This window comes from Hemibagrus wyckioides, linkage group LG01, assembly GCF_019097595.1.
Source record: "Hemibagrus wyckioides isolate EC202008001 linkage group LG01, SWU_Hwy_1.0, whole genome shotgun sequence".
Lineage (NCBI taxonomy): Eukaryota > Metazoa > Chordata > Actinopteri > Siluriformes > Bagridae > Hemibagrus > Hemibagrus wyckioides.
The window spans coordinates 2571080-2597402 of NC_080710.1; the positions used below are offsets into that span (position 1 = coordinate 2571080).

At 44.3% G+C, this 26323-nt stretch overlaps 1 protein-coding gene across 1 annotated transcript; it reads right to left on the minus strand.

Moving 5' to 3' along the window:
- Nucleotides 1–26060, minus strand: LOC131355045 (lysophosphatidylcholine acyltransferase 1). Its single transcript, XM_058393237.1, has 14 exons — nt 25735–26060; nt 20558–20697; nt 19338–19552; nt 18829–18941; nt 18651–18711; nt 17370–17428; nt 17106–17140; nt 16803–16857; nt 16625–16707; nt 7337–7462; nt 6607–6754; nt 5398–5496; nt 5141–5282; nt 1–4805 (listed from the first exon to the last, which is right to left on the minus strand). The coding sequence occupies exons 1-14, from the start codon at nt 25858–25860 to the stop codon at nt 4648–4650; spliced, it is 1560 nt and encodes a 519-aa protein (XP_058249220.1). The 5' UTR covers nt 25861–26060; the 3' UTR covers nt 1–4647.
- Between the last annotated feature and the right edge of the window lie 263 nt (nt 26061–26323).

A 26323-nucleotide genomic window follows, 5' to 3' on the forward strand; every position in this document is an offset into this window, starting at 1 on the left:
TTCGTTGTGAATTTTCTTTTATTTAAGGTTTGGAATGATAAGTCGTTACATGGCAGTCAAAACAGGACACATGGAAACATTTCGTTTTTAAAAAATATATATAGAAAAAAATAAAATAAACCAAACTGCAGGAGCCATCAGAGAGACAGAGCGTGTCCCTCGTCTTCAGCTCTTCAGGACTGGACGGAAGTCACTGAGAACTCTGTGAGGAGTTCAAAATGGTGAGGATTTTAAAAACAAAAACATGACTGTGTCCCTCAGGGCTCCGGGCCCCTCATCAGCTCGTGTGGGAATTTGTTCGGTTTCTATGGCAATAATCTGTTCATCTGTCACGCAACGAAACTGGCAGTGAAGACGATTTAGCGACGTTTATTAAACATTCCTCAAATCTGTACAAAATCTCACCGGACGCTTCGCAGGGAGCCGTGTGAAGACGGAGGAGATTCCCCAAACACGGAGACAATCAACAAATTTTACTTTAATTCATCAAACTCAGCTGGTCTGTTTCTTAGTACTTTAGCATTTTGTTTGTTTTTCATTCGTCCGCAGGGAAAAATGGAGATTGGAAAAAAAAAAAACCCTGTAAAAATCACTTCATTTATGGAAGCGTTTGTCGAATCTGTTGAAAAAATTCTTCGGATAAAATTAAAAGTACAATCATTAAATATAATACGGTCATATTAAACACCACACAGAGGCTGGCAGTGGAATTGTGGGAAAATTCCAGACCTGGCCCCGATTCAGAAATCATTGGGTTCTATGGAAACACACTAGCTGAACTATAACTACTGTGTAACTTAAAAGTCTTGTATTGTTAGAGGAAGCCAAGTTAAAACGTTACGTATTATTACATGCTGCTGTGTTACTTCCAGCTGTTTATAACATGACCTCATGACTTTTCAGAAAAGCGTCTGAGGGGGGCCATTGGAAAGGTGTGGGAGGGGCATGGGAGGGCGTGGGTGAGGGGAATTAGAAGGGCATGGGAGGGGCAGGAGAGTTGTGGTGGAGAGGCAGGGGATTACCACCGTCTTCACACTGACAAATCATCATCATCACACCATCACACACGGAGGAACAAAGAGAATGAAAAAGAAAAAAATCTTTAAAAAGAGAGTCTAAAGTGCGCAGAGGAACGCCGAGTGTGGTTTTTTTTTCCCGCAGGCTGTGTCTCCGTCCTGTCATACGTTCAACAGCAAACACGTCGAGGACGGAGCGGCGTGACGGATTGTCTGTACATTCACCTTCTTACTGAGGGGAAAGAAACTCAGGCCTGGGTGAACCCCCATGTGATGAAAAAAGATCCATTAGCACAATCGTATAGCAATAATAATAATAATCATCTGCATTGTTAATAAATACAGTGTGATCTCCTTCAGCGCTACAATCTGATCACACGTCTCCATCATGGCAGTAGAAATGTCATAAAGGTGTCGCAATATTCACACCTGCACAGTATCGTCATGGTGGGGTGAAGCTGAGCGAAGGGAGAAAACCAGTAAATCATGCTGGGACAGGAAGCTCACATGAAGGAGAAGAAAAAGAAGAATTGTTAAAAAAAAAATGATTAAGAAATGTGTCAGTCAAATAAAATGAGCTCAAATATGTTGCCTACAGAGACAACCTCCTCCTCGTCCTCCTTCAAACTGAAATTTGAGCTTTGATGTGAAGGTCATCCTAAAATTCTCTCAATTATATTAAGCATTAAATTCATTAGAAAAAGAAATTGTATCAAGATTCTGTGTGAGTGAGGTCACACAACGGAAGCTGCGGAATTTCTTCACTCTGACTCGGAATTCTGTCCTTTCCAGAAGCGAAGGTTTTTTAAATCTGTCCCAAAATAAAAGTCGCCTATAAAACATCGGAGTCGGGAACTGCAGTATGTCCTACGATGGAAGATCAGCTCTTTAATTCATGCGCAACGTCAAATCCGTATAAAACCCGAGTCTCTTCAAAATATTCCAAAGAGTTTTACGTGGTCCCCCCCAAAAAAAAATAAAAAAATGAACGAATGAATGAAATCTTACTTTCAGGCGACGTGTAAAAGGAACATGGTCTCTTAAAATAAAATAAACACATGGACATGATGATTGCTAACATCGCTTGTATAAAAAAAAAGTACAGCTCTGTAATGCTCCCTTCAGGAAAAAAATAAAAAACAGCAACAGTGACAAGAAGAGGTGGTTCTGAAAAATAGATATATCAAGTTTTATCTTCCATCAACAGGAATGAAAATTCTAAATATCCCCCATTTCATTTCACATTGTGAGATAAACAGTTAAAAAAACAAACAAACAAACAAACAAACAAAAAAAAAACAAAACATGAGAATAAAATAAAATACAAAAAAATAAATAAATTGAGAAAGAAACTTGGGCAGAAAAAAACAAAACAAAAAAAAAAATTCAGCACACTGGTCCAGAAACAAAACAAAAAAACCCCAAAACAATAAAGAATAAAAAAAATAAATAAAAAAAAAACCCTGAGAAACAAAACAAAAAAAAAAAAACAAACCTGGAAAAAAAACCCAAACAAAACAAATCCACTAAAGATGAGAATTAAAAACAAACAAAACTGAAAACAAAACAAAACACATTTTCAGCAATTCTGGTCCAAAAAAGAAAAACAAAACGAAAAGCAGAAGAATTGAGCAGAAGTGGACAGACGGAGCGCGGTGGTGATATTTTTATGCTCAGGATTAAACTCGTGTTTGTTCGTCACTTCCTGATTTGTACCAGCACCAAGAATGAGGAGGAAAACAACCAACAGCGTAGCAGCGGTGTGTGAACCACGCCTGATTAAAGAGTCTGAACTGTGCGTGCGGCAGCTTTATGGATTCCTCGATGGAAAGATTAGTGTTCATTCTGATGAGTTGAAGAAGAGAGAATAAACCAGGACGAAGTCAGCTCTGAAAAATATCTAAAAATGGAGATGAAAGTTTTTTTGGTGTGTAATTTTAATGCAGAAAGGCTGAATATTGCACGCACACACAGCATTGTGAAGCCGTGCCAGGATTTTCGCTTCCTATCACAATAATTGATCCAATAATTGATCCTGGTTTTATAAAATGATTTTACATAGGAGAATTTTTTAAAAAATTAATTACTTACTAAATTTACGCAAGTTCTATTAAATATATTTTCTTTTAACTAAAATGTAAACTTTTTTTACGTTAAACTACAGCACAATCCTTTGTGAACTAAATGTCAGAATTTTCCTCATCAAATTTGTGTTTTGTTGATTGTCAGACGTTGTTTCTGTAGCAACACAAACCTGCCATAAACAGACGGTGTTAGTGCTAGCATTCACGGATCTTGCGAGCTAGTATTAGTTAGCTAACTTAGCCAAGTTTGGTTTGTTTTACATACAATGAAACAAATTTTTATAAATTACTGGTGAAAATTTGAATAGTTCAAACAAAAGAAAAAAAATAAAAAATAAATATGATTATTGGATTATCTGGAAATGATTAAGGCAGTGGACGTTTTAGCTGTGATGTTAGTGTTTCACTCCGCTATTTTTATAAAACGATGTTATCTGGATAGCTTTTTAGCATTTATTGTCGGTTCACTCGTTCTTTAGTATTCACTATGTGAGATCCAGATACATGACTGCGCAATAAATTAATCAACTAAGCAAACAAGGACGATTAAAACACGCGTCTGATAAACACACAGACATTATTGTGATATGAAATGAACACTGGCACCAGATCAGAGTGAAAGAAAAAAAAAAATAAAAATCGTCATTTGGCGACGTGCAAAAGCCACACCCACTAAATTTTAACCAAAACCCTGAGCTTCAAAAAAAAACCAGATCTAGAAACAAGAGTAAAAATCAGACCAGCTCTGCTGAGATCGTCCAGCACCTCAGACCTGATCGTCACTGGCGCTTTCGGACCCGAGAGTGAAATAATAGTGCGAGAGCAAGCATCGAACCCATGCACACTAAAGAAAGGCATCTACACTTTTATATAGAGTGAGAGAGATTTCAAAATTAATGATTGGACTTTTTTTTTTTTGTTCTATTCTCAGATCCAGCATTTCAAACGTGAAAACTAAACAAGTGCTCGGATTTCAAGTAAACTGTGATCGGAAATCAGCTTAGTTCGGCTCCCGGGAACGCCGTCCCTTTCGCAAAAAAAAAAAAAAAAAAAACCCCAACCTGAAAGAGAAGCTTGTGGAAGAGTTTGAATAAACAAACAAACAAAAAACAGCGAAGCCCTTCTCAAGGCAGATTTGTATTTGTAGCTGAAACTCTAGCTACAAAAGTTCTTGATACGTAACTGTGATGATTAAACATAAAAAACCTTTCAGTTTACTAGAAAAAAAAAACAATTTAGCTACGCGACTTAAACTAGCTACGGACTAAAAACTGAATATTCGTATTTTTATATATTTCTCTGTTCCAGATTTTTCTAAACATGTTTTAATTCTAGTAGAACTTAAACCCCGCCTCCTCCTTTTCATTGGTTGTCGGACGCAACAAATCAGAATCCTTCCATGGGGAAAGGTTTAGAGAAGTGAAAAAAGGGAGAATTTTTTTTGAAAAAAAAAAAAACAAAAAAAAAAAAACAAAGCAAGAAAAAAACAGCAAAAAGAATACAAGTGTCATGAGTAAACTGTGTTTTCACGCACTGGCTCTTCTTTTTCAGTTGACCTTCTGGTGCTCGCTGGGGGAGAAGTCGGCGCAGAAGCCATTGGAGGCGATGCCAGAAGACAGGAAGTTGCTGAAGAAGCCCGTGTTCTCGGCGTATAGAAACTCCTCGGCGAAATCGGGCTGCTGCTCGGCAAAACTCCCGAACATCTCTGAAATGGAGTTTCAATGGAAAAATGGTTAAATACTGCACTTTTAAATGTTCTGAAATAACCATTATAATGTTCCCGGCTTAATCAGTAAATGAGCGATTGGTTATGAGGGTAATAAAGAACAATCTGGCAACATGAAACGTTTAAGTTTACTGATTTCAGTTATGCTAGCATGCTTGAAATATGTTAATTCATCAGATCTCTAGCTAGCAAACCAGCACAAATCTGAACAAACAGGACGTTTTAGCTTGCAGATATATCTTTGCAACACACACACACACACACGTGAATACAGGCGGTTGACAGTTTAGCCTCGACGCTTCCTCTTTTCTTACCGAACGTCACTCTCCCGCGCTTCGCCACGTCAATGGCACTGAAGAGCCGAGACACTCTGAGCTTCGTCACTCCCAGAGCCGTGTGCAGGATACACTCCAGCTCGTCCTCCGTTACTCCTCCGTCCTGCCTCTTCTCATACATCTGAGGTCGAGACCAGAGAAAGGAAAACCGCTCGAGTCACTACATTTCATCTCTAGTGGGCGTGGCCTGGTAGCACTGGCATGTAGCAGGAAAAAAAAAAAACTTTAATACACACCGTGAAGGCGAGCTTAATGGTCTCCAGCGTTTTGGTGGGTCTGCACACTACAGAGAAGGCGATGATGAACTCGCGTACGTCCATCAGACCGTCATCTTGCTGTGAGACACAAACACGATGTTACACACACACACACACACACACAGTGTAGCTGTATAAGTAAATACAGAGCCTGGTTATTTTATCCAGTGACCTCACAATAACGTCTCTCTGAAAATACACCAACATGCCTGAAAACTCTTTTATATGCAAAGAGGCGAAAGCCGAAAACACGACTGCACTTCGCTTTGATCTTGCTCTAAGAGCCGAGGAGGAAATAAACAGCACTCGAGTGTCTTTAATGGATCCCAAGGAACTGGTTTAAACTGGTGAAGAGACTGAAACCCGTGAGCAGACACAAAACTCAAATCCTCGATCATTTGGTCAGACTTCAGTAAACTGGAGGACTGACAGGAAGCGCGTTTTCTTAACTTCTTAACAAAAAACTTTCTATAAACAGAGATGTGCGTTTGCATAAATAGAATTTTTGCGCGTTAAAAACGAAGAGCAGGCTTGTGTATATAATATTCATCTAATTTATAAATAAAAACCTACACACAATACAAATATATATCTGTAGGCAAAAAAATACAATTTAAAAAATGTAATTAATAAAAATGAGCATTTACAATTAAAGAATCATTATTTTTTGTAATAAAAATAGTTTTATAAATAATACAATTTAAGATTTGGATAAATCAGCTTGAATTTATATATAAAATAATTAGCGCATCATATTTGTCCAAGTCGCTCATGATATTTGTGTAAATAATAAAAATCAAGTATTTTGTGTTGAAACTCATCTGTACACAAACAACCAATTTTTTTTTTTAGGAAAAGTGTTTATACAACTTAAAAAGAACTGTTTTTATGTAACAAAAATTCAAAAGCTTGTTTTATTGAATATAAAGCGCAAGATTTTATTATGTAAATAAAAATAAACTGCAGGTTCGTAAAATAGTAATAATAACAATAATAAAATAAAATCAAAAATTCTCAGTATTTAAAACGCTATTTTGTCTCAAAAAAAAAATTTCTGAAGCAGATTTTTTTGTTCGTCCATGACATCAGATGCTGAAGCAAACGTTATTATTACACTCTGCTGACTAAGATACAGATTAAAAGCGTGAATAAATAAAGTTAAAAATATATAAATAATAAAGTTCCCACCTCATCGAACAGGGCGAACATGTCCTGCAGCACATCAGACAGCGGCTGCTCCAGGAAGCGAGAGAACTGCTCTACGTTCTGCTTCGCTCCCTTCAGCTCCCGCGCTCTCCGACTGTAACCCTCAATCTCACTGATCTCCCGCCTCAGCCTGCACACACACACACACACACACACTTAAAACACCACGTACCAAAACGCTAAATAAATAAACAAAAAAATGTGAATTAACATTTAAGTCTATGAGATTAGAAGCATGACATTACAGGTTTATATCAGTGTGCTTATTCTAATATTATTGTTTCTATAGCAACAGCTCATTTATAGAAACTCATACAGCAGATGATCCATGTAAACAAATTAAAAATGATGAAACTCCTGAAGGAGTCTCCAGTGTCAGCCGGCAACTCGGGTTCGGAAATACCGTTATAGCACATGTTTAGAACAGGAACTAACCTGTCACACAAACGTTCTGCTAGTGTAACGTAGTATCTAGTGTAACTACATGCAGATGACCTCATGTGTGCTGGGTGTCCAACATGATGGGGTGTAAGTGGAACAGAACAATTCAGAGCATGCTGTGGTTGGAAAATAATCAACTTCAAGTGTGTAAAATTAACTCAGCCGCACCACTCCACTCATACATTTACACAGCATGAGTGTTTTAATCCGCATAAAAAACATATCTGAATTCATGAGTAAGGAAGTGTGTGTGCACGCGTGTGTGTCTCACCCCAGTCTCCGGACGAGTCGGGCAAACTCCAGCAGACTCGTGTCCACTGGCAGTCTGAGCTGTCCCTCTGCCATGGCCAACTGACAATCCTCAAATGAGTAATCGGTCACGGGGACCTGCAGCGCCCTACACATCATGTCACAATTATTATATTTATGTATCTAAATAAAAGAAAAAACCTGAACAAATGCTGTTGCTAGGCAACACTGCCAGGAAATGACTAAGGTTAATGACTTAGCTATTAAAACTAATAAAATATAAAAGGCAGAAAAAAACAAAAACAAAAAGAACGTCAACATTTACCTCAGATGTGTTAGTAAAGTATGAAAAAAAAAGAACATATACCTCAGGGTTGGTGGTCAAACACTTCTATATAACTGCAATTATAACATAGCTAGTAGGGATGCAACAATACAGTTAACCCACGGTTCTATACGTACCACGGTTTTTACCCACAGTTTTCGGTTCGGATGGCTTGGCAAATTAAAGTTTTTTTTCCCCATTATTCTTTGCTTAGGTGACAGGAACAGTAAGATGTTAAGAAGAAGAAAAAAATAAAACTGGTTTTAGTTGTAGTTCTCTTTATTTTACTTAAATGCAAAAATCAAATTGTGAGAAAAATAAGCGCTTGTATGACTATTACAGGAGATGGGTTTGGACGGCGCTCTTTATTTCCCAATCCGCTCTGTAATGACTAGTAAGGGTGAGATAACTCTGTTACCCGCGAGGTCCAACTATCTGTTATTAGATTTTTTTGTGCGTTTTTTTCATAGAGGTCGGGAAAAAAGTCCCGGTTCGAGCACTCTTATAAGTTGCCGAAAGCCCACATCACTGATCACAAAAAACGGCTGCAAATCTTTAGCAGTTATTATATTATAATTACTTTTTGTGTTTCTCTGAACCAATTGTGTCTGAATGCTGGAAGGAATCAGATGGGGACTGTTGTTTTTTGGATGCCTGTGTTACCTGCTCTGCCATCCTGCTTCCACACAGTGATATCTCTGGGTGATGGAGCTGCAGATGTGTGCGTTGGAAGTATTTCCATGTCAGTAGGTAACTCGTGGGGAACACTGCTTAAACACAGTCATGTTTTTGTTTACCGTTTGTTTCATCGGCATCATAGTCCACAACAAATCCGAGATGTCCCCACACCACAGATCTGAGAGACGGAGCTGCTTCCTCGTGTTTGTCTCACTTCACCGCTCTCCAGGGTTAGAGTGAAATCTGACACCAGCATCGCTAACATGGTTACCGCCCCTAACTTTAGCGCTCACTGATTGGTTATTTACTCATACAGTAAACATACAGTACAGGCAAACACACACAGGTGGTTCAGAGAGTAATAAAACACATGGTTATTATTGTTTTAAGGAAAAACCGAAAAGGTCGTACCGAACGGTTCAATATTATATTGAGTATTATGGCATCCCTAATAGCTAGCTTGCACTTAGATGTACAGATAATCTGAAGGAACAGTAACACTATAAATACCACCAAACCATCCAGAACATCGACATTTACCTCAGATGAATTAGCAAAGTGAGAAGCAAGAACATTTACCTCAGGATTGCTGGTAAAACACTTCAATATATGTGTAAAATTATAACATAGCTAGCTTGCACGTCAATATGTAGATAAATAAGACCACAGTAACACTATAAACACCAAAGAACCATCGAGAACATTGACGTTTACCTCAGATGTGTTAATAAACTGAGACAAAAATTAATATTTACCTCAGGAGTGCTGGTTAAACACTTCAATGTAACTAAAATTATAACGTAGTTAGCTTGCTTAGATATACAAATAACTAAAGTGACAATAACACTATAAATACCACAAAACCATCCAGAACATCGACGTTTACCTTAGATGTGTTAGTAAACTGAGAAGAAAGAACATTTAGCATGAAAGCTAACCAGAACTGTGTCAAACATCGTCCACTGTAGCCAATTTATCTAGTTATACAGTTACAGTGGAATTGAGGCTCTCGAAAAGAGTCAACATTTACCTCAGATGTGTCGGTGAAACAGTGAGAAAAAAAGTGACTGATAAAATACTTATCACCACCTGCTATTTAAATTTCACGTGTTTTAGGTTCAGAGACATTATGAAACATGAGGAATAAAACAGTCTTAAGTGTGGAAAATTTCTGACACCCGGGAAAAAAGCTAGAGAATCTCTGAAGTGTTAGCTCTTTAGTTAGCTAGCATGCAATCATTAGAGCTTCTTTTTTATATGAAAGAGGAAATGCAAATAAGACAAAAGAATAAGAAATATAAAATCTAATACATTTCCCTCAAAGAGAGACAGAGAGATAGACTGGTGTGGAAACAACTACTGAATTCTAAGTAAGAACAGGAAGTAAGATGTTTCTAGACATCCATCAAAGAACTTCTATAGAACTTAAGTGTTAGCTTTGTGTTGTGTAAAAGTAAGAATTGTGTTGTGCTGCATTGGTACACACTCCACTGTGCTGCGCTGGTACAAACTACATTCTCCACACTGCTGGTACACACTCCACACTGCTGGTACACACTCCATTCTCCACACTGCTGGTACACACTCCATTCTCCACACTGCTGGTACACACTCCATTCTCCACACTGCTGGTACACACTCCATTCTCCACACTGCTGGTACACACTCCATTCTCCACACTGCTGGTACACACTCCACTCTCCACACTGCTGGTACACACTCCACTCTCCACACTGCTGGTACACACTACACTCTCCACACTGCTGGTACACACTACACTCTCCACACTGCTGGTACACACTACACTCTCCACACTGCTGGTACACACTACACTCTCCACACTGCTGGTACACACTACACTCTCCACACTGCTGGTACACACTACACTCTCCACACTGCTGGTACACACTACACTCTCCACACTGCTGGTACACACTACGCTGCGCTGGTACACACTACACACTCCACACTGCTGGTACACACTACGCTACGCTGGTACACACTACACTCTCCACACTGCTGGTACACACTACGCTACGCTGGTACACACTACACACTCCACACTGCTGGTACACACTACACTCTCCACACTGCTGGTACACACTCCACACTGCTGGTACACACTACACTCTCCACACTGCTGGTACACACTACGCTACGCTGGTACACACTACACTCTCCACACTGCTGGTACACACTACACTCTCCACACTGCTGGTACACACTACGCTACGCTGGTACACACTACACTCTCCACACTGCTGGTACACACTACACACCCCACACTGCTGGTACACACTACGCTGCGCTGGTACACACTCCACACTGCACTGTGCTGGTACACACTACACTCTCCACACTGCTGGTACACACTACGCTACGCTGGTACACACTACACACTCCACACTGCTGGTACACACTACACTCTCCACACTGCTGGTACACACTCCACACTGCTGGTACACACTACACTCTCCACACTGCTGGTACACACTACGCTACGCTGGTACACACTACACTCTCCACACTGCTGGTACACACTACACTCTCCACACTGCTGGTACACACTACGCTACGCTGGTACACACTACACTCTCCACACTGCTGGTACACACTACACACTCCACACTGCTGGTACACACTACGCTACGCTGGTACACACTACACTCTCCACACTGCTGGTACACACTCCACACTGCTGGTACACACTCCACTCTCCACACTGCTGGTACACTCTCCACACTGCTGGTACACACTCCACACTGCTGGTACACACTCCACACTGCTGGTACACACTCCACACTGCTGGTACACACTCCATTCTCCACACTGCTGGTACACACTCCATTCTCCACACTGCTGGTACACACTCCACACTGCTGGTACACACTCCATTCTCCACACTGCTGGTACACACTCCATTCTCCACACTGCTGGTACACACTCCATTCTCCACACTGCTGGTACACACTCCATTCTCCACACTGCTGGTACACACTCCATTCTCCACACTGCTGGTACACACTCCATTCTCCACACTGCTGGTACACACTCCATTCTCCACACTGCTGGTACACACTCCATTCTCCACACTGCTGGTACACACTCCATTCTCCACACTGCTGGTACACACTCCATTCTCCACACTGCTGGTACACACTCCATTCTCCACACTGCTGGTACACACTCCATTCTCCACACTGCTGGTACACACTCCATTCTCCACACTGCTGGTACACACTCCATTCTCCACACTGCTGGTACACACTCCATTCTCCACACTGCTGGTACACACTCCATTCTCCACACTGCTGGTACACACTCCATTCTCCACACTGCTGGTACACACTCCATTCTCCACACTGCTGGTACACACTCCATTCTCCACACTGCTGGTACACACTCCATTCTCCACACTGCTGGTACACACTCCATTCTCCACACTGCTGGTACACACTCCATTCTCCACACTGCTGGTACACACTCCATTCTCCACACTGCTGGTACACACTCCATTCTCCACACTGCTGGTACACACTCCATTCTCCACACTGCTGGTACACACTCCATTCTCCACACTGCTGGTACACACTCCATTCTCCACACTGCTGGTACACACTCCATTCTCCACACTGCTGGTACACACTCCATTCTCCACACTGCTGGTACACACTCCATTCTCCACACTGCTGGTACACACTCCATTCTCCACACTGCTGGTACACACTCCATTCTCCACACTGCTGGTACACACTCCATTCTCCACACTGCTGGTACACACTCCATTCTCCACACTGCTGGTACACACTCCATTCTCCACACTGCTGGTACACACTCCATTCTCCACACTGCTGGTACACACTCCATTCTCCACACTGCTGGTACACACTCCATCCTCCACACTGCTGGTACACACTCCATTCTCCACACTGCTGGTACACACTCCATTCTCCACACTGCTGGTACACACTCCATTCTCCACACTGCTGGTACACACTCCATTCTCCACACTGCTGGTACACACTCCATTCTCCACACTGCTGGTACACACTCCATTCTCCACACTGCTGGTACACACTCCATTCTCCACACTGCTGGTACACACTACACTCTCCACACTGCTGGTACACACTACACTCTCCACACTGCTGGTACACACTACACTCTCCACACTGCTGGTACACACTACACTCTCCACACTGCTGGTACACACTACACTCTCCACACTGCTGGTACACACTACGCTATGCTGGTACACACTACACACTCCACACTGCTGGTACACACTACACTCTCCACACTGCTGGTACACACTACGCTGCGCTGGTACACACTACACACCCCACACTGCTGGTACACACTACGCTGCGCTGGTACACACTCCACACTGCACTGTGCTGGTACACACTACACTCTCCACACTGCTGGTACACACTACGCTACGCTGGTACACACTACACACTCCACACTGCTGGTACACACTACACTCTCCACACTGCTGGTACACACTCCACACTGCTGGTACACACTACACTCTCCACACTGCTGGTACACACTACGCTACGCTGGTACACACTACACTCTCCACACTGCTGGTACACACTACACTCTCCACACTGCTGGTACACACTACGCTACGCTGGTACACACTACACTCTCCACACTGCTGGTACACACTACACACTCCACACTGCTGGTACACACTACGCTACGCTGGTACACACTACACTCTCCACACTGCTGGTACACACTACACACTCCACACTGCTGGTACACACTACACACTCCACACTGCTGGTACACACTACACACTCCACACTGCTGGTACACACTACACACTCCACACTGCTGGTACACACTACACACTCCACACTGCTGGTACACACTACACACTCCACACTGCTGGTACACACTCCACTCTCCACACTGCTGGTACACACTCCACTCTCCACACTGCTGGTACACACTCCACACTGCTGGTACACACTCCACACTGCTGGTACACACTCCACACTGCTGGTACACACTCCACACTGCTGGTACACACTCCACACTGCTGGTACACACTCCACACTGCTGGTACACACTACACACTGCTGGTACACACTACACACTGCTGGTACACACTACACACTCCACACTGCTGGTACACACTACGCTACGCTGGTACACACTACACTCTCCACACTGCTGGTACACACTACACACTCCACACTGCTGGTACACACTACACACTCCACACTGCTGGTACACACTACACTCTCCACACTGCTGGTACACACTACACTCTCCACACTGCTGGTACACACTACACTCTCCACACTGCTGGTACACACTACGCTACGCTGGTACACACTACACACTCCACACTGCTGGTACACACTACACTCTCCACACTGCTGGTACACACTACGCTACGCTGGTACACACTACACACTCCACACTGCTGGTACACACTACGCTGCGCTGGTACACACTACACACTCCACACTGCTGGTACACACTACACTCTCCACACTGCTGGTACACACTACGCTGCGCTGGTACACACTACACACTCCACACTGCTGGTACACACTACGCTACGCTGGTACACACTACACTCTCCACACTGCTGGTACACACTACACACTCCACACTGCTGGTACACACTACACACTCCACACTGCTGGTACACACTACGCTACGCTGGTACACACTACACACTCCACACTGCTGGTACACACTACACTCTCCACACTGCTGGTACACACTCCACACTGCTGGTACACACTACACTCTCCACACTGCTGGTACACACTACGCTACGCTGGTACACACTACACACTCCACACTGCTGGTACACACTACGCTACGCTGGTACACACTACACTCTCCACACTGCTGGTACACACTACACTCTCCACACTGCTGGTACACACTACACTCTCCACACTGCTGGTACACACTACACTACGCTGGTACACACTACACTCTCCACACTGCTGGTACACACTACACACTCCACACTGCTGGTACACACTACGCTACGCTGGTACACACTACACTACGCTGGTACACACTACACTACGCTGGTACACACTACACTCTCCACACTGCTGGTACACACTACACACTGCTAGTACACACTACGCTACGCTGGTACACACTACGCTACGCTGGTACACACTACGCTCTCCACACTGCTGGTACACACTACGCTGCGCTGGTACACACTACACACTCCACACTGCTGGTACACACTACGCTGGTACACACTACACACTCCACACTGCTGGTACACACTACGCTGCGCTGGTACACACTACACACTCCACACTGCTGGTACACACTACGCTGCGCTGGTACACACTACACACTCCACACTGCTGGTACACACTACGCTGCGCTGGTACACACTACACACTCCACGCTGCGCTGGTACACACTACACACTCCACACTGCTGGTACACACTACACTCTCCACACTGCTGGTACACACTACACTCTCCACACTGCTGGTACACACTACGCTGCGCTGGTACACACTCCACACTCCACACTGCTGGTACACACTCCACACTGCTGGTACACACTCCACACTGCTGGTACACACTCCACACTGCTGGTACACACTCCACACTGCTGGTACACACTCCACACTGCTGGTACACACTACACACTCCACACTGCTGGTACACACTACGCTACGCTGGTACACACTACACTACGCTGGTACACACTACACTCTCCACACTGCTGGTACACACTACACACTCCACACTGCTGGTACACACTACGCTACGCTGGTACACACTACGCTACGCTGGTACACACTACGCTACGCTGGTACACACTACGCTACGCTGGTACACACTACGCTCTCCACACTGCTGGTACACACTACGCTGCGCTGGTACACACTACACACTCCACACTGCTGGTACACACTACGCTGCGCTGGTACACACTACACACTCCACACTGCTGGTACACACTACGCTGCGCTGGTACACACTACACACTCCACGCTGCGCTGGTACACACTACACACTCCACACTGCTGGTACACACTCCACTCTCCACACTGCTGGTACACACTACGCTGCGCTGGTACACACTCCACTCTCCACACTGCTGGTACACACTACGCTGCGCTGGTACACACTCCACTCTCCACACTGCTGGTACACACTACGCTGCGCTGGTACACACTCCACACTGCTGGTACACACTCCACACTGCTGGTACACACTCCACACTGCTGGTACACACTCCACACTGCTGGTACACACTCCACACTGCTGGTACACACTCCACACTGCTGGTACACACTCCACACTGCTGGTACACACTCCACACTGCTGGTACACACTCCACACTGCTGGTACACACTCCACACTGCTGGTACACACTCCACACTGCTGGTACACACTCCACACTGCTGGTACACACTACGCTGCGCTGGTCCACACGCTGCGCTGGTCCACTCTCTACGCTGGTCCACTCTCTACGCTGGTCCACGCTCCACACTCCACTGCGCTGGTCCACGCTCCACACTCCACTGCGCTGGTCCACGCTCCACACTCCACTGCGCTGGTCCACGCTCCACACTCCACTGCGCTGGTCCACGCTCCACACTCCACTGCGCTGGTCCACGCTCCACACTCCACTGCGCTGGTCCACGCTCCACACTCCACTGCGCTGGTCCACGCTCCACACTCCACTGCGCTGGTCCACGCTCCACACTCCACTGCGCTGGTCCACGCTCCACACTCCACTGCGCTGGTCCACGCTCCACACTCCACTGCGCTGGTCCACGCTCCACACTCCACTGCGCTGGTCCACGCTCCACACTCCACTGCGCTGGTCCACGCTCCACACTGCGCTGGTCCACGCTCCACACTGCGCTGGTCCACGCTCCACACTGCGCTGGTCCACGCTCCACACTGCGCTGGTCCACGCTCCACACTGCGCTGGTCCACGCTCCACAGCGCTGGTACACACTCCACAGCGCTGGTACACACTCCACACTACACTGCGCTGGTACACACTCCAGGTACACACTACACACTCCACTGTGCTGGGCTGTGTTCCCACACAGGTTGCCAGATTGTGACTTTCAAGTCACGCGCAATTGCTTTTACAGTACACTGAATACACTTCTCTCTTACACACTGAGAAAGGGAAAAAGATTTACTAAACCTAAAAATACTAACAAGACCCTGACTGACACACACAGAACCATGTGAGCCTTGCACATGTGACTATGTTTAGAGGAACTGTTTACTCCTCTCTGTCTCTCTTTCACACACACAAGGTCTTACTTGGCCATGATGCGGCGCACATTCTGAGCAAACAGCTGTGGGTTCTTCGCCTCCTCGTCACTGGGGGTGTAGATCGGGAGGAACTGAAACACCACCACAATATGATCAGCGAGCTCACAGGCATCAAATAAAACATGCAAAAACCTGTGTGTGTGTGTGTGTGTGTGTGTGTGTTCACCTCAATCTCAAAATCATTATGGAATTGGCACAGGGTGAGCCACAGGATCTTAAACCTGATGTGAAACAAAATAATCACGACAAAATGATCAGTGTACAACGTGGAAAAACGTCAAAATCTCAGCTCCACCTCAAGAATAGCCACGCCCCCTGCATGACGTCTATATAATCATGCACCAACCAACAAGCCACGCCCCCTGCATGACATCTATATAATCATGCACCAATTAAAACAGTATGCTGTATAATACAGCAAAACCTCTATAAAGCAATTTTTATATATTGAACAAAGTCAGTCACTCACGCTCCGGGACCTTGCCACGTCCAAGTGATGGTGTCCTGAAGAACAAACAGACGTTAATTCATAAAATCACCCAAACGTGTGTCAAATATAAACAAATACTGATTACATAAATCACACAAATGCATGTAGTATATACAGTACACCTAATAATAATAATCTGATTTTTATAATCTTGGTGCTTGGACTCCTAAATGTCACAAGATACAAAATTCTCAGCAGAAGATTTTCTTTTCTTTTTTAAGAAAAAAACAAAAACATTTTTACCAGCTGATTGGGGTAGCGAATAACAACCGGCTGTACAGGCACTGCTGGAATAAAAGCACCTATGGAGGAAAAGGAAAACAACAAATACGTTAGTATATACACAAACACACACTCCAGAGTAAAGTAACAACACTTTTTATTTTACACGTTCATCTTGCTAGCTATTTAACCAATACTGTTACTAATAATACTGATATTACTTCATAATACACTTTACTGCCAAAGGTTTTGGGACACCCCTCCAAATCATTGAGTTCAGGTGTTGTTTTTCAGGGGTCAGGCTCGGCCCCTTAGCTCCAGTGAGACTGTGAGCCAGACCTTCTCGTCCAACATCAGTGCCTGAGCTCACAAATGTGCTTCCAGAGGAATAGTCAAAAAATTCCCATAAACACACTCCTAAACCTTGTGGAAAGCCTTCCCAGAAGAGCTGAAGCTCTCCATATTACATTCATGTTCGTGTAAAGGCAGACGTCCCAGTTTTGGCTTGAATCACAGTCTCCACTCTAATTCATCCCAAAGGTGTTCTATGGGGTTGAGGTCAGGACAGTGAAGTTCCTCCACACCAAACTCACTCATCTATGGAGCTTGCTTTGGTCACTGGTGTGCAGTCATGTTGGAACAGGAAGGGGTCATCCCTAAACTGTTCCCACAAAGAGCATGAAATTGTCCAAAATGTCTTGGTATGAAGCTGAAGCTTTAAGAGTTCCTTTCACTAGAACTAAGGGGCCGAGCCCAACCCCTGAATTTAATTATTTGGAGGGGGGGGGTCCCAAAACTTTTGGCAATATAGTGTAAATAGTTAACTACTGCCATCAAGCTAGCTAAACATTTAGCTACTTAACTATTTATTGTAATGATTTATTGGGGCAAAGCTATCCTACTGTTAATGAACTATCAGCTAGTTAGCTATTTGCTTTGTTAGCATTCTCTCTGAGCTCATCATTAAGACATGAATGAATTTCTTCGTCTTTTAAAGTGACACTTCTATTATACTGAGCTACACACCACACAATTATACCAACAAAGAAATGAACTTGACTGGTTAATGCTAGTGGCTAGTGTCTATTGGTCTGGTTTGTATGAAGGGTCGAATTTAAACTTCAGCTTTATAAATAAGTGAAACAAAACACCTCAGAAAAACCACTGAGCCTATGTTTGCGGCTCGGTTTACAAATCAATCGTGAGGTGACAGTTAAGGAGGAAGGAAGTGCGTAGCATACGTGTTGTATGTGAGCTGACATGCAAACACACTTTCTCTCACACTCACTCTCACACACACACCTGGTTTAAACGTGATCAGACAGGACCTGTTGGTGCACGTCCCCTCAGGAAAGATCATTATCTGTGAAAAATGAAGATTGTTTCTCTTTGTTTTTAAATTCACTGAACTTCATCACCTGCAGACAAACAAAAACACTTAAAGCTGTAAGTGGGTGGGGAAAAGGAGCAGTTACTCTACCTGAGGCCACACCCCTTGGGAATGAGCCCTGCGTCTGATCTCCTCTACGGTTTTCCGGCGCGAGTCCTGATCCGACCTCGACACGAACACTGGCCGGATGTATTTAATCAGAGCTGAAGGAGAAGACAAAAAGGAATAAGGAAAACACACACACACCCCTTAACACATCACATTTAACTTCTGAGGCAACTAAAAACAGCTCCACAGCATCAACTCCATTAAAATGTGCCTACATGAATAAACATGAATTATGCAAATCAGACATTTTCTCACTGATTTATTTACAACAGCCACTGAAGCTGCGGAAAATGTAATCATGCCAAGCGCCTGGTCATCGGGAACGTTAGCCGCGCTGCAGGTTCTGCGGCTGGATCTTACCGTCGTGCGCTCCTTCGTTCGTCCTCTAATTTGCAAATCAAATGTGATTGGATGGAATGTTTAACGACATCACAACAAACCTACATCAGGTTACTTCTCACTATAACCTCCGTGTGTGTGTGTATACTTACTCCCCCATAGCGGGATGTCCTTGCTCTCAGCTTTCATGACTATGGAGGCCATCGTCATGGTAACAGGCATGGCATCGAAGTAGGATGAGTGCGGTGCGAGGGTGATGATGGGCGCCTGGGCGGGCAGTGCACGCTGACCTTTGACCCTAATCCAGTGGAAGCCACCTGCAAACCACATGGCCCGCATGATGAGGCGCAGGACGACGTCCACCACCCTGAGGAGACAAAAACCGCGTCTCACACTGTGTGTGTGTGTGTGTGTGTGTGTGTGTGATGTGACCTGCCTGTAGATTAGACAACATGAATGAAGAAGATCTGGATTTAGACATGTGAGGGACTTTAATGCTAATGGACTTGCTCTCAGTGTGTGCGTGTGTGTGTGTGCAAAATGCAAATTCAGTGCAAGTTCAGCAGATCTACAGCTTTTAACCAACGAGCCAGCAGCACTTCTTAACGACTCTTCAAACAAATGGAGGAAGTGAGAACGTGTGCTCTAAAGTACAGCTCCAGGCTACAACTTTAACCTTCTTTATGCAAATGACTCTAAATATTCACTTTCATTCACTTCCCTCGCTCTATTTCTCTCACTCCCTCGCTCACCTTCACTCTTCTCCACGTTTCGTTAAAATATATATCAGTCCCCACAAAAAAGAAAGTTTTTATTTTTTTAAAAGAAGATAATGTTTGCAGAGAAAAAGACTTAATAAGCAACAGATAAAACTACAGAAAAAGGAAATAAAAAAGAAGAAAGGTTGGTGTGAGTAGCAACAGATAGAAGAGTGATGAAAAAAGAAAAAGTGAAAAAGGAGGAATGTGGGGGAAAAAAAAGGTGAAAAAAGCTTAAAATCAAGAAATAAAATAAATAAATGTCACACAGTCAAAACAATAAATATCCAGATAAAGAAGTAGTAGAAAATGGGGAAAAGAAAAAAGAAAGCAACAGAAAATGGAAGTGAAAAGTGAATAAAGAACAGAGAAAATTAGCGAGAGCAGTGGACGAGAATTCCAGAGAAGAATCGAGCGGAGAGATAAAAGAAAACTTTTGACATGTTGTGCTACATGGTGATGTCTGAGAAGTGATGTTATTATCGTGGAGTTATGACATCATACAGGCGCAGAAATCAACGTGTACATCTGTGTGAGAGAATGTGTGTGTGTGTGAGACAGTGTGCGCATGAGTGTGTGTATACATGTGATTGAGAATGTGTGTGTGTGATCACCTTCTCCAGAAGCACTGAGGCTCGACGCTGCTCTCACTGCGTCCTACGGTGGCGATGAAGGCGAAGGGCCACGCCAATAGCATCATGAACGCGGCGAAGAAGAGACGCACGGGGAACAGGGTCAGCGTCATCACGCCCAGCTGAACACACACACACACATACATTATAGCTGTACTCTTAAGCAGTCAGAAGTGTAATGAATGTGTGTAGGCTTTTTACATCATAACAACTCTTTAAAGCCACGCCCCCTCTTTAAAGCTTTTTGTTTTGTACGTAGTGAAAATATTTCCAGAAACTATGAAAGATCATCGAGAATTTTTTTTAATCGATTCAGCAAAAAACAGCTCCAAATCTCCCCAGAAAATCCCAAACAGACACACAAACACATCACAAACACAAACGAAAGACTGCTACTGGCTGTCTCCTTACACTGAGGCTCCGCCCCCCATTCCACAGAGCTTCAGAGAGAGAGAGTGACCAAAAAAAGAAAAATAAAACAAAAAGAACAGAAAACAAAAAGAACAGAAAACAAAAAAATCACTGGGGAAAAAATATACATAAAAATAATTATAATAAAATTAAGTAAACAAAAATATGGGGAAAACAGAAGAGATTAAAAAAAGCATGGAGAAAAAGAGAGACAAAAATAGTGAATAAATAATTAAGTAAAAATCTAGAAGCAAGAGAAAGGAAAGAGGAAACAAACAATAAATAATAAGAAAAAAGAGATTTTTTGTATATGTTTTTATTATTCATCATAAACTAGCATTAAGTGCTGTGAGCGGTGATCTGATCTAAATGCTGGTCTGCCTATCAGACGTGCTTATCACTAAAGCACCGTTAAAGTGACGCCGTTATCTTGAGTCAACATTTACCTCAGAGATAACAACGCTAGCCTCCTGTTAGTGGTCTGCTCCGGGCTAATCGCTAACTCGGAGAGACAGAGGCAGGCTGCAGCTCCGAACACACAACCACACAATATCAGTGCAACGTGTCGAGAAACGTAACGATTCTCACGTATGCAGAAACGCCTCAGGTGACGCTGAATGGATAAAAACTCCTCCCATTATCGTGGCGAGAAGTAATTTCTTATCATCTAGACTGTGACCTAAACGTATCTACAGCGCTACATGAAGTTGTGCGGAGACGCTAGCTGGTCATCACGTGTTTACACACGCAGTTCCACGTCCTTTAGAAATCCCCATTTTTTATGAATAGCTCGTCTTTCTTTCCCTCAACAGAAACATTAAAGGAACCTAGAAAGCTGATCCCCGGCTTTGTGTCTGCTTTTGTCTCGCTGTAACGAGACAGACAGGAAACGAAAGGTGTTTTGCGTAATTTGGCGGTTTGACACGTCGCCACATGCAACACGGCTTTACACGGCACGAAGGATGGAGAGAATAAAGAGCCGGGGGGAGAAAGGAGTGAAGAAAAGATGAAAAGATCTCTCACACGCTCTCACACTAACTATCCTCAAATTCACATCAGCTATCCATCCACCCAACCATCCATTCATCTCTCCATCCATCTTTCTCCCCATGCATCCATCCATCCATACTACCATCTCTCCATCCATCCGTCTCCCCATGCATCCATCCATCCATACTACCATCTCTCCATCCATCCATCTCCCCATGCATCCATCCATCCATACTACCATCTCTCCATCCATCTCTCCATCCATCCGTCTCCCCATGCATCCATCCATGCTACCATCTCTCCATCCATCCACCTATCCATTCATCTCTCCATCCATCCATACTATCATCTCCCCATCCATCCACTCATCGCTCCATCCATCCGTCTCCCCATGCATCCATCCATCCATACTACCATCTCTCCATCCATCCATCCGTCTCCCCATGCATCCATCCATCCATACTACCATCTCTCCATTCATCCATCCGTCTCCCCATGCATCCATCCATACTACCATCTCTCCATCCATCCATCCGTCTCCCCATGCATCCATCCATCCATACTACCATCTCTCCATTCATCCATCCGTCTCCCCATGCATCCATCCATACTACCATCTCTCCATCCATCCATCCGTCTCCCCATGCATCCATCCATCCATACTACCATCTCTCCATTCATCCATCCGTCTCCCCATGCATCCATCCATACTACCATCTCTCCATCCATCCATCCATACTACCATCTCTCCATCCATCCACCCAACCATCCATTCATCTCTCCAGCCATCCACCCAACCATCCATTCATCTCTCCAGCCATCCACCCAACCATCCCTCCACCTATCCATTCATCTCTCCATCCATCCATCTCCCCATGCATCCATCCTACCATCTCTCCATCCATCCACCCAACCATCCATTCATCTCTCCATCCACTCCCCCAACCATCCATTCATCTCTCCATCCATCTCCCCATCCACTCCCCCAACCATCCACCCAACCATCCATTCATCTCTCCATCCATCTCTCCATCCATCTCTCCATCCATCCATCCACCCACCCATTCATCTCTCCATCCATCCACCCAACCATCCATTCATCTCTCCATCCACTCCCCCAACCATCCATTCATCTCTCCAGCCATCCACCCAACCATCCCTCCACCTATCCATCCATACTACCATCTCTCCATCCACTCCCCCAACCATTCATCTCTCCATCCACTCCCCCAACCATCCATTCATCTCTCCATCCATCTCCCCATCCACTCCCCCAACCATCCATTCATCTGTCCATCCATCCATCCATCCATCCCAACCATCCACCCATCTCTCCATCCACCCACCCATTCATCTCTCCATCCATCTCTCCATCCATCCGTCTCCCCATGCATCCATCCATCGCTCCATCCCAACCATCCACCCACCTACCCATTCATCTCTCCATCCACACCCCCAACCATCCATTCATCTCTCCATCCACTCCCCCAACCATCCATTCATCTCTCCATCCATCCACCCAACCATCCATTCATCTCTCCATCCACTCCCCCAACCATCCATTCATCTCTCCAGCCATCCACCCAACCATCCCTCCACCTATCCATTCATCTCTCCATCCATCCATCCATACTACCATCTCTCCATCCACTCCCCCAACCATTCATCTCTCCATCCACTCCCCCAACCATCCATTCATCTCTCCATCCATCTCCCCATCCACTCCCCCAACCATCCATTCATCTGTCCATCCATCCATCCCAACCATCCACCCATCTCTCCATCCACCCACCCATTCATCTCTCCATCCATCCACCCAACCATCCATTCATCTCTCCATCCATCTCTCCATCCATCCGTCTCCCCATGCATCCATCCATCGCTCCATCCCAACCATCCACCCACCTACCCATTCATCTCTCCATCCACCCCCCCAACCATCCATTCATCTCTCCATCCACCCCCCCAACCATCCATTCATCTCTCCATCCACCCCCCAACCATCCATTCATCTCTCCATCCACCCCCCCAACCATCCATTCATCTCTCCATCCACCCCCCCAACCATCCATTCATCTCTCCATCCACCCCCCCAACCATCCATTCATCTCTCCATCCACCCATCTCCCCATGCATCCACCCATCTCTCCATCCATCCACCCACCCATCTCTCCATCCATCCACCCACCCATCTCTCCATCCATCCACCCATCTCTCCACCCATCCACAAATCTAACCATCCACCCATTTCACCTTCCATCCAACCACCCATCACTCTGACAAATCCCAACAGATCTATTCATCCAAAACCATTTAACTATCCACCTATTGATCCATCCATACACAAATCTATCCATCCATCCATTCCCCAGCTCTCCTTCTATAAATTTATCTATCCATCCACCATAAAATCCATCTATCCATACACAAAGTCTGTGTCCACCTCTCTCTCCATCATCAAATCCATCCATCTCTGCATCCTCAAGTCTCACCATCTGCCCATCCCTCCATCCTCAAAGCAACACATCAACCCATCTCTCTATCCGAACACCTCTTCATCTTCAGTCATCCCTCTGTACATCTCATCTTCAAAATCATGATCCATCTCAAACCTATCCATCCATTTCTCTATCCTCAATTCACTTCTACATTCTGAAAGTTTTCTATCTATCCATTTCTCCATCCATCCTAGTAATGTTTGCAGACCAACATCCACAGAGATGCTAGTTGTCTGAGTAAAGCTAACGGCATCCCCGCCTTCTCAAACAAATCAAAACCTCAACCAACGAAAAAAGAAACTCAAAGCAGAACAAACAACCGACTAAAATTTTATTTCCCGTTTCTTTAAGTTCCTGTTCGGGCAAGAAGTCGGAGTTTATTAATCAGTTAAATCCTCTAAAGAGCTTACACACACAGAGTCAAACGTTAGCAAGCAAAGCAGGAAGCTAGCCGAGGCGGCGCTAAAGGCCCCGAGTCGAACCGGTAACCAGAAATAAAAAGCCGGACTGTGTGGAAAACACACAATACATAACGAGTTAAAATTCCTACAACGACACTAAAGTAGGTTTGAACGACTAGAACAGTCGGAAATTGAGTAAAAATGGATTAAAACGAAGAGCTCGAGCGCCCTAGCTAACTTCATTTAGCCTACCATTAGCTTTAGGCGTTGGTATCGAGTCTAAAGCGCTGAAATGCAATAAAAATAAAACCTGGTTGCGTTTAAAGCTTATTTAAAATATTGACGTGATAATTATAATAATATGATTTTATAGAATCGCTTTAAAAACAAACAAGCGCACAAGGAACTTTTAAAGAACAACACCTGTGTACTCGTGCCTGTTGCACTCAGGTAGATATTTCGTTAGATTTTTTAGTTAGATTTCTTCTCTTTTTTTTATTATGAACACTTATTTAATCTAAAAATCTTTTTTTGCACCTAGTAAAGTAAACGCCTTGAATGCAAACTGCAAGCCAAGGGCATTACATATGGAGTAGAAAACATGCTTCAACGCAAAATATGAGCAAACAATGCACTTTTTCCCCAAAGCATTTATTTATAATGTGTGATTATTGTTTTTATCTAGACAGAAAAGAAAAAGAAAGAGAAAGGGAGAGGGAGAGGTGTTGCAGTGCGCACGTGCACACGGCAGTACAGGCGTACATAGATGTGATGAAGCAGCATGCGCGGCTTTTTTCTTTTTTTCTTTGCATGATAATGCATCGCTAAATCGGCTCAACAAACTTCTCGAAAGGCTCACCTTGAGTTTCTGGAGAGGTGTAAACCTTAACTCGTGTACAAAAGGGTTTTTTAAAGGGAGAGCCAGCTCCTTTTCTCCATCCTCTCCATCCATCCCGCATCGCTTTCTGCAGTCCGGCAGCTTCATCCTCACCCCAGCAAGAGACAGAAATACAGCACGAATTCCACTCGGTTTTTTGGTGAAATCAGCGTCTTGTCCGCGCCGTGTGTTTATCTGATTGTCCTTGCAGGTGATAGTAATCGGATCATGTGTTTCTCGTGCGCAACAGTCGCTAAAATCCCGCTGGATTATCAGACACACAGAAGCGCACAGGCTCTGGCCTGGGGTTTGGAAGGAACACGACTGCGCATGCGCCGAGCCATTGGGTGCGTCTCAAAGCGAAGCCATTTTGTGGTGCTGTTTTTTAACGCACCCTTGTGGACTAGCCCTTACTTTTTTCTTTTTCTTTTTTTGCTCCGACACCATCTTAAGGTCCCCAATGAAAATTTTAAGTCTCGGATGAAAACTGTTTTAGTTTCACCAGGATGGGAGCAGAAGATAAAGATGGATCATCATGTTCTAGCACCATGTAGTACTTTACATCCAAAAT